We start from the raw sequence: 10,611 nt of genomic DNA, 5'->3' as shown, positions 1-10,611 counted from the left end.
GGCGCGGCGGGGTCCGGCCAGTCATGGCCGCCTCCGTGTTCTGCTGCTTCTCCTGGTGCAGGGATGGCGGCGCCGGACACATCCCGCTGAAGGAGATGCCGGCGGTGCATCTCGACACGCAGCGCATGGGTAAGCGGGGCGGGTCTGGCTCTAGGTTTGTCCTCCCCGCGCCGTGAGGTGCCCGTGACGGGTCGTTACAGGGGGTCGGGGGGCGGGCGGAGGCTGAGGGGCGGTGGCGGCGCGGGCGCCTCCCCGGCGGGAGGCCGCAGGCCCGGGGCGCTGCAAGGGGTAACCCGTGAGGGGGGGGCGAGGCTGCGCGTCGCCGGGAAGCTTGAACGCGGAGCTGGTGGGGGTGTCGGGGTGTTTGCATACGGTGTAACCGTACCGGCCCCAGGGGCGGGGTGCGCCTGCCCTCAAAGTTTATCCTCCCTCATCTCAGGGAAGCGTGCTGGGAAAGTCGCTTTTGGGCTACTTCTTCAGAAGGATTTGGTAGTTTTCAGGAAAAGAAAACACCTCACTTTGGTTCAAATTCAGTTGAAGCTCATCAGCAGAATGAGTATGTGGGGGGGTGCCTCAGTCTGGGGGGGCTGAAGATTTTGTTCAGCTTAGGCAAGGGATGGTGGTTCAGAGCAAAGGGGGCCAGTTCCGGCAGTGAAGACACAGAAGGAGCCAAGCCGCACGGGGTCCTGTTCACGCCGTTCTTTGAGTGTCATCCTTAGGATGAACTATCCGCAAAACCATGCCCGGGTTTTGCGAGCAGAGAAGTGATCTGGGCCAGCCGCACCAGAGCCAGGGGAGGAGCTAGGAGGAAAGATGTGGCCGATCCAGGGTCCAGTGCTCAACCGCAATTATTAGCCTGGTTTTATTCAGTTGTACTTGTGGACCTTGACTGTCACCCATGTTCTTGACCATGACAACAGTGCCTAAAGATGAAGTCTTCTACTGGAAAAGGAAAACTTAGCAGAGGATTTTTTTCTCTCAGTATTGGCAGGCATGTTTCTAGTAAAAGGATTTTCTCAAGAGAATAATTAAACACCTTGAAATTCCATCGAACATTTCTACCCAATGTCCCTTTCCCTCTCTTTGCAGACTTTTTTCCTCCAGTGTATAGAGAGACACGGTACAGGGCTTTGGTCTCACAGTGAACCCTTTCTCACTAAGTTGTAAGTTATGCTTCTGATGTGGCTGAGCAAAGGTTGTAATCAGCATGGTGCTGTAAAACCCAAGAGGTGAAATTAGAGCAGTGTATAGATTTTAAATAAATAAACTCTGGTTGAAAGATGAAGTAGTCTGTAAACAGCCTGCCTTTTGTTGCTTCAAAGTGTGTCTCATAATTCTCACAGACTAATGAAGTTCTTGCTTGGAGCAGAAAGAACAAAAACTGTTCTCAATGTTTAGGGCTTTTAAGGGCTGCTACCAGACTTCTAAAAATGTTTTGAAGTTTTGGTGTTTTTTTTTTTTCTTCTTGCAGGAACAGATGTCGTAATTGTTAAAAATGGCAGAAGAATATGTGGCACAGGAGGCTGCTTAGCCAATGCACCTTTGCATCAGAACAAGAGCTATTTCGAGTTTAAAATCCAGTCCACAGGTTAGTCAGCAAATATGTACAACTTTAAACTTGCAAGGTATGTCAGATTGCCTGCTGGTGGTCATATCTCAAATACCAAGCACATACGTCTTTCTAATTGCGTCCTTGAACTTGTGAACATTGGAGAGTTTTATAAGTTGTCATTGTGTAAAAGGAAATGTCTTTTTTTAAATTTTAATTGTGACTCAAATATTAAAAAGAATGGCAAGTATATTACTAAAGGAGTGCAAATACTAAAACACCATATTGTTTTATGTGCTGTAAATAGATGTTTATGACTGCATAAGCCACTGTAGCTATGAAGTTGTGGGTTTTTTGGGTTTTTTAAATAGCGCAGTTTATCCAGCAGTATTTGTAGCGATTTGTCTACCTTAATTTGCTTTTAATGTGCACTGTGTTTGCCCAAGCAAGGGTAGCACTCCTTGTGCTACACTTTGCTCTTCAAATTAGATGTGCAGGACTTATTCCAACACCGCCTTATCACGAGGAGCCTTTCAGCACCCTGTTTTTTAATTTTTTTTGCACAGATCTAATGCAAGGCAGCTGAAAGTGGGTGAAATTTGGAAGCATTATGCTTGTACTGATATGGTCAGCTTCACTAGTACAGGGTGCACTCCAGGCTTGCCTGTATTCTAACATTAAAAATCAGCCTGTATTTTGAAAAACAACAGACACTGAAAATGAAGCTGTTCTTTCCCTAAGTATGTAGGAGGAGAGAAGAAGGGAAGTGTTAGTCTAGAGACGGGCCTTAGGACACCAGCTGGAGTTTGAACCCAGCACTTTTTGGGTAAGGGTTGTTTGCATTCAGCTGCATTGGAGTGCAGGCAGCGTGAACACAAATCTGTCCGAAACACCTTGCAGTCAAACCAGTAGTTCAGTTTTAAACTACATGTAAACCTCAGATCAGTCTGAACTTGGCAGTTTTAGTATCCTTTCTGTTGGGGGATGAGTCCACTGCAGCTGTTGTTCATATATGGTCGTTATTCACACAGATACAGTACCCATGTTCTTATACTTGAGAAACACAGGTAATAAACTCTCCTGGTCCCTATGAGCCATGTCTTGTCTATTCCAGTGCCCCAAGGCAGGAGAATTGTAGATCACTTAACTTAAAACTTCAATTCCCAGAAGTGTCACTGCACAATCTATTAGGGGTCATCTGTGGCGTCACCCTGACTATTGGAAAGTGTTTCTGGCCTGATGTTTTTACACTTTTGATTGGTTTCGTTTTTTCTTCTAGAATATCTCTAGTTGACCTAATTTGTCTTGATATATGATGTTTAAAATGGATGCTCTGCTCCAGCTGCAGCAGCAGATGTCCTTCATCTGCTGTACATACAGTATGTCTGTTTTATACATGCCATACATCCAGAAGTTTTTCACAACAGTAGGGCACAGACTCACGCTCAGCATGTGGTCTGTGATAAACCCCAAATTATATTCTATGAACCGGTTGCCAAGCCACTATTTTATTTCTGCCACTTACTATTCCTACTTACCTGCTGTTCTTCATAATTTAGAAAAAGCAAATGCTTTTCTTGTTCTAATGCTAATTCTTATTTTTCTTATTTCAGACCTCTTAACCAATTTGTCAGGATCATTTAAAACTTGAGGGGCCTCAAGAACTTGCGGTCCTGTCAGGTTGCTATTGGCAGCACATTTAATAAGCACATTGTCACGTTATCCAAGTAATTCATGTGAATATGGAACAGTATCTGACCTTGTGCACTCAATGCAAAACCTCAAACCCCACTTGAGTCATCTTTTTTGATTTGACAACGGGCTACTGATGACTAGTCCTGGAATATAACCAGCTGTGCATTCATATTGCTGTAACTCTCTAGACAGTGTTTTCATAATTTGACTATTTCAGTGTTGTATGAGTTTCAGAAACCTTACTAAATCAAGATTATCATATGTACAATTTCTTCTTTTTCCCTGAGACTAGTCTAACTGCCTGAAAAAGGAAATTGTGTTGTTCACAAATCCATGATAGTTTGATTTATTTTTTACATCCTCCTACAGTCTCAGAGTTTGTTTTCAATATTTTTCTGGGAATAAAAGTTAAGCTAAGTGGTTACAATTCTCTGGATCCTTCTTTTTCAGGATAAATGCTGCTTATCTTCAGTCTCTTGTGACTGCTTGTACTGGGTCTGGCCGGGATAAAGTTAGTTTTCTTCACAGCAGCTCCTATGGTGCTGTGTTTTAGATTTGCGACCAAAACAATACTGATAACACACTAATGTTTTAGCTGTTGGTGAGCACTGTTTGCACAGCATCAAGGCCACCTCCGTTTCTCACTCTGTCTCTCACATCTGTTTGGCATGACTGGAACTAACCAAAGATACTCCATGCCACATAATGTCATGCTCAGCAACAAAAGGGAGAGGAGGGGATTTAGGGAGGTTAGCCATGTTTTGCTTGGGAATTGGCTGGGCATCAGTCTACCCATGGAAGGTGGTGAGTGATTGCCATTGCATCACTTTGTTTTGTTTTCTTTCCTTCTTCCACTTCTCCTTTGCTTATTAAACAATTTTTGTCTTTACCCACAAGTTTTCTTGGTTTTACTCTTTTCCTCCATCCCACTGGGGGGAAGTGAGTGAGCAGCTAGGTGGTGCTTAGCTGCCTACCAGGGCTAACCCACAGTAGTCCTGGTATTTTCAAGAGATATTTACTGGTAGTACTGCCATGGCACTAGTTAAAAACACATTCTTTATGCTGCCCTGCTTCAGTCAGATAGTCTTCAAAATAATGGTTTTTTTTTCTTACCATCGTAATGTCATGTTTTAGGGATTTGGGGTATTGGAGTTGCAACCCAGAAAGCAAACTTGAATCAAATTCCACTTGGTCGAGATGTCCATAGCCTGGTGATGAGAAATGATGGAGCGCTCTACTATAATAATGAGGAGAAAAATAGACTACCAGCAAACAACCTTCCTCAGGAGGGTGATGTGGTGGTGAGTTTCTTAAGGCTTCTTTACTTTCCCAGCTGTTCCCAGATTCCTCTCATTTACAGCTCTGTGGTCAGACTGACTGTTTCAGACAAATTGTTTGGCTTGCATCTCCCAGTTTGGAAAGTGCTGATACAAACTCCCGTTGTGTTTGAACAGATCAGCAGCCTGGATATCAGTGGATTTCATTCTCAGCATTGATATGTTTCTGAATGAGGCAATAGACTTTATCAGTGTTTGAAAAGTAGCCTCTAATGCTCTGTTGCAGTCTGGTTGCAGTATCTGCCTGACGGATAATTCCCGTCACGAGGATCTGACGTTTGAGATGGGACCTCCCTGAACAAATAATATGCTGGAATGCATTACATAGCTATGCACCATGCCCAGCTGAACTCAACGTCTCGTATCTATCTGGTTAATGATTAGAAGGACAAAGCTGAGCAGAGATAGGTCCTGAGTGGTAAATGAATCGTAGTTTTAGCCAAACTTTTGTAGGGAAGGAAAGATAGTGAGTGGGGAGGGCGTAATAATGCTCACTGGGAAAATGATTAAGAATGAGAGCAAATGGAGAATCTTAGGATCTTTTGTACCTTACTATTCCAGGTTTCTCAAAACATATTTAAGTGACTTTGTTCAAAGGGTTGTGTTTTATTGCTGTCATTTTCTCAATGTCCTGTTAGAGATTTATTTTCAAAAATACATGGGAGCAATGCAATGAAATTGAGACCATTTATCACCACTTCTTTTTCTTGCTGGGTAACCTTGCCTCTATATAGCAATGATTAGAAATTTCATCTTTAGAGGCCCCAAACAGCTAAGGTTGATGCCTCTATCCTTTACCCTCAGATACTATGTTATTCTTTTAATCCCCTTCTGAAATTTTTTTTTTTTTTGAGGGTTACAGACTGTTTCAGGGTTTGGTCAACCTGTGTAGTCTGAACATCTTCAATTAATCACAAAAGAGCTGCTGATGTCTTACTGCCAACTCCCCAGTTTTCATAAATTTCAATTTATTTTGTTCTGTCATAGAAGTAGATTTCTGAATTACTGAATGACAGCACAAACTGTCACACTCAGTCATACCAAAACAGTGAGAAAAATCATTTAGCTAACAAATAAGTAATTTATTGGCTTATTAGTGTTTGCTTTTTGCTCTGTAGTCAGCATATTTATAGCATTGTGTATGAAACCATGGGCTGTTGCTGCTGGCAGAGTAAATGAGCTGAGAGAGGTTTCCGTATGGAACTATGGGCAGATAAATAGTGATGCTATGAATTAAGTTTACTAAAGCTATTTCCATGAGGAGATATAAACAAGAAGACTGCAGACTGCTTAATATTCAAAATCATTGAAAATTTTGTGTTTCTTAAACATAGTGAAGAACAGTTTGGAAATTTGTTTTGTAAACTTAGTAAGATGCAGTGTGCAGTACTGGGCTGCATCCAAATTGAATGAGTGTTAAGGAATCCTTAGAATTTGAAAATACAGATGTTACTGGTCATTTATTAACTTCTAGTCCTTTGCAGGAATATTTCAAGTGAGGTTTTCTAGGATGCTGTGGTTTGCATAATGGTATTAAAATTTGTCTGTGGCTAAGAAAGCTAAATTAGGTAGCAATCTTATATGTATAAACTTGTTGATGCTGTTTTGTTAATTTTCTGTACGTTGTAGGGCATTACATATGACCATGTAGAATTAAATGTATATTTAAATGGGAAGAACATGCATTGTCCGGCTTCAGGAATCCGTGGGACTGTCTATCCAGTGGTCTATGGTAAGTCAGAGATTTTCACACTGTTTCACAATATGGGCAATATTTTTGTACCAAGTCTGTCCTGTGAGCTATGTATTCTTCTTCTCACTTAAATGGAACACACATCAATCTTTGTTTTTGGCAACTGCAGCTATAAATTGCATGCATCTACAAACCTAGGAGAAAATACAAAAGTATATTTTCACCTAATTTTTAATGCTGCTTAATAGCTAGGAAAAAAAGCAACACTTACTAACTACTTACAGTGTCCACATTCAACAAGCTGGGGGGTTACTGCACTCAGTCTAAAAATTGCCACGTAAAAAAAATGTGAAGCAGATAAAAGAAAAACAACAAATTTGAACTAATGTAGATTTGTGGGCTAATCTGATTTATCTCTGAAGCTTGGTATTTATGCCTATTAATTTCACATACTTAGTAAGTGCGTTCAGTGTTAAATATGAATAGATACTGAATTGCTGTTTGTATTTTCTTATGGAAGTAACAACTTTAATGTAGTACTAGTACAGCTGCTTGCTGTACGGTGGTACAGCTCTTTGCTGCTATACCAAATTGATGCCCACTTTTGAAATCCAACAGTTGGTAAGCGAATTGTGGTAGCTGATTTGCCAGCAGCCATCAGTACAACACAGCAGTTCTGAACAAGAAACAAACACCATATCCAATTAATCCCTGCATAGGCAATTTAAGAAAGAATTTCTGAATTATGGAAGCTGGAATTTGTCCAAGATATGTGTTAACAATTTACCCTTCCAGAACTTGGCGGTGGTTTTGTAGTTCCCAAGTAGTCAGAATTTTGTTTAACATCTCATCTGAAAGGCAGCACTTCCACTAACTCAGTGCATAACCAACGCTACACTCTGGTTTGGCTTATAACTTACAGCAAATGATAACTGCTCATCGGATTCCCTGTATTACACCTACAGCCATCTCCAGTTTATCTTTATTCCTTCATCTTAAGTAGTAGCCTCTTCCAAAATAATTTTGCTCTTGAGATACCATTAGCTGTGTGGTGCGGGTAATTTTCTCATTTCACGGTTGGTTCCTAATGAACTGTTGACATGTTCCCATTTATATCTTGATACATTTGTAATATTGAATTTTATGAACCGGAAGAAAATACTCTAGATGTGTTGTAGAGGCTTTGAAGTGTATAAATGTATCTGACAAATTGTATCTTTCCAAGCTGTTAAGAGTGGAAATTGGTTCACATGGTCATTTTGTGATGTGTTCTTAAGCCACATGATGGCGCTGCTAAAATGCTGTGGCAGACAATAGCTGCCCTGCAGCACTACGGGATCTCCTGGCGCAAAAACCTTCATGAGCAGCAGGAACACAGTTGTTATGTGATAATTGATTGTTGCATCTTCTGTATATTTTGGAAGTGGTGTTACGTAGCATGAAAAATGCAGGTTGCTTTCATGCTTTTGGTGGCATGTTAGCCTACTCTAAATCATCTTTTTCTTTGACTGAAGAAGTTCTGTGCCTGGGGAATGCAGTGACCTTTTATTGCCAGGCTTATTATGCCCACTTGTGGAAGATGTTAATTTCATCGTAATTATCATGTCTCCTACATATCGCTATAACAATTGAAGCCTGCAAATTGCTTTTGTGTGGTACTTACTTGGTATAAACTTTGACTATAAATGTCCTTAATTTAATGTGAACTTTAGTCACATGAAAGGATTTCACCATACAGAAGGGAGTTTCTTAAGCATTTACCCTATCCATAATTCAGACTAGAACTATAGATATCTTTTTAAAAGAAACATGGCAGAGCAGGCAAACATGGTGTCAAGCTTGAGAATGTGAAACAGAAAAAATGGACTTAAAGGTTGTTCCCTTACAGCAGCTGTACCTCAGGCACTTTTGTGGAAGTGAGATGCAAACACTGCATAAGTACTACAGAACTGTGCAAATATACTAATAGGACTTTTAACTGAGTGCAGGAGGGAAAAATTCCTACCTTGGCTCTGAGAGATCTAAATTTCAAACCAAACTATGGAGATGAAGCTTTTGTGTTTTGACCTAATGTTGCTGGTGTACCGGGTTTGTCTTGGAAGAAGTTGTCTTTGAAAGAGATCTTGCTTTTCTGACTGGTTGGGTATACATGAAAGTTTTCTTCTGTAAATCCTTAGCAGTTTCTTTTTTATATTCTACATTGAAGGTAGTAACACTAGTGTCTCAGATTATGCAGGGGATCCAAAACTGGGAGAGATACTGTAAAAAACCAATTAACTTCCAACTTAAAGAAGCAGTCAAAGAAGCTCTCTTTGGATCACATGCTAAAACAGATGGTCTGACACCAACCATTGCAGATATCTGAAACCTTGTAAGCCTCCAGAAAAATCACTGCAGACAGCTGACACTCCGGCAGAATTAGGAAGTGGACAGAAAAATATGCATCTGAGGAGGTGACAGCCCTGCAATATGTATCTGTTAATGTCCTTAATCTGTAGATTTCTGGAGAAATAGAGTAGAAAATTTGGAGGGAATTGCCTGAAGCCCTGCTAACACTCCCAGTGGAATCAGAGGTAGCATTCTGATTGACGTCACTAAGGACCCCTTACTGACTAAAGTAATCAGCTAAAAAGGGAGATGATTTGCTCGCCTCAGATATGTGTGCAGGGCTTTAGCAAATTTGTTGAAGAGATCTCTTTTAATTGTATTTTATATATGTAATGGATGCATTGGAGAATATTCTTCATGGTTTGAGCGTAGTATATAATCTAGTAAGACGGTGTAATAGAGAATTAGACTGTAAGTGTTCCTTCTCTAATTCCTTCTGTTTGGTTCTCTTCTGCAGTTGATGACAGTGCCATTCTGGATTGTCAGTTCAGTGAATTTTATCATACACCTCCGCCAGGGTTTGAAAAGATCCTCTTTGAACAGCAAATCTTCTGAATGTCTTCATACTGAAAATTTGCACCCTGCACTGTTACAAAAGCTTTGTCATCTTAAATAAAGCTTCACTTTACTTTTAGGAAACATATCTGTATTTTTAGTAAGTACTTGTGACTGTTGTCTGCAGAATTAATATGTTAACTGCAACGTCAGGTAACTGTGTTGCAAATATGAGATTTCTGGCAGTGTTTTGTGGTTGAGTGTTTTGGGACAGATTTTTCTCTGATTTGTACTTGATGCATAAGGAGACTAAGAGATATTACTGTCATCAGTATTACATTCAGTATTTTGAATAAACTGGAGCTCTGTAAAGCAAATAGTTCTTATGCATATGATAACTATGGAGATGGAGAGTTTCCATTATTTTTTCCCCAATTTTTTTCACACAGGAGTTATGTACTTTGTTTAAAAGAAGCACTGTGTTTCTAGTCTGTGATTTGGAGTTCCGTGTCCCAGTTGTGTACAATGACTAATAATACAATGGCATAACTAGCAGCTAGATACCTTTTTTTGCAAGGTGTAATTTAATCCATTCCCTCAATCTTAGACTGGCAGATATAACTTACCTATTTCTCCTAGCTTTTCATTTGCTTTTATTGTGACAAATAATAGGACACTTCCTAGTAATACTTTTTTTGTTGAACTTTAAAAAGTAAACCTGAACACTACCTATGTTCTTGAGGACCACCATGCTGGGTTACTCTGGTAGGAGAGTAAGCACAGATCACTCGACTTGGGTATGCAGAGAGCCAGCTGAAGGGTATGAGATGTTATGGTGAAGCCTTACATCTAAACTGTAAATTTGATTATTCTTTTATGGAATAGCATATTTAATTTCTTTGTGAATCATTTATAAATGATTAATGGCTAAGACATTGTTCTAAAATGTGATGCCCTTGAATATAAATTGAGATGTTTTTTTTCCCTGCTTGTCATATTTAATATACTTCCTAGAAGGATTTTTATTGTAAAGAAAATCTTCATATTGGATGTTTGTTTTCTGGTTTTGGCTCTTCTTGGGTTAATGCATTTGCATAAATGAATGATTTTATTTAACTATTTTTAGAAATGACCTGATTTGGAAATTTTCAAATACAAACAGCTTTCTCAAAGCCTTTCACCTTATGATTTTCTGCATCTGTCTTTTCATTCCGCGTGGCCCGTGTTTTCCTTCCTTTTGTCTTGCTATCACATGACAGTGTTGGGTAGAACTTTTCAGCCTGAAAGGAATGATGCCCTTGTCAGCATTATGATATAAAGCTCGGAAGGTTAGAGCGCAGTTTTATCATCTACCCTTGAAATCTGCTCTGCTTTGCTGTGGCCAGATTCATAATCAAAGTTAAATGAAACGTTCGTATGTTCTGTTTCAGTTTCTCCAGTAGATGTTTCAAGCA

General features: G+C 40.0%; 1 protein-coding gene across 1 annotated transcript; it reads left to right on the top strand.

Annotated features, from left to right (window-relative positions):
- SPRYD7 (SPRY domain containing 7) lies at positions 1-10,342 on the top strand. The gene is made up of 5 exons (XM_074815745.1): positions 1-129; positions 1,472-1,588; positions 4,379-4,545; positions 6,211-6,313; positions 9,120-10,342. Exons 1-5 carry the CDS (start codon positions 24-26, stop codon positions 9,215-9,217), a joined length of 591 nt encoding a protein of 196 aa, XP_074671846.1. The 5' UTR covers positions 1-23; the 3' UTR covers positions 9,218-10,342.
- Positions 10,343-10,611: the final 269 nt, after the last annotated feature.

This window comes from Strix aluco, chromosome 2 (assembly GCF_031877795.1).
Source record: "Strix aluco isolate bStrAlu1 chromosome 2, bStrAlu1.hap1, whole genome shotgun sequence".
Taxonomy (NCBI): Eukaryota; Metazoa; Chordata; class Aves; order Strigiformes; family Strigidae; genus Strix; species Strix aluco.
This window is presented reverse-complemented; position numbering and strand designations above follow the sequence as displayed.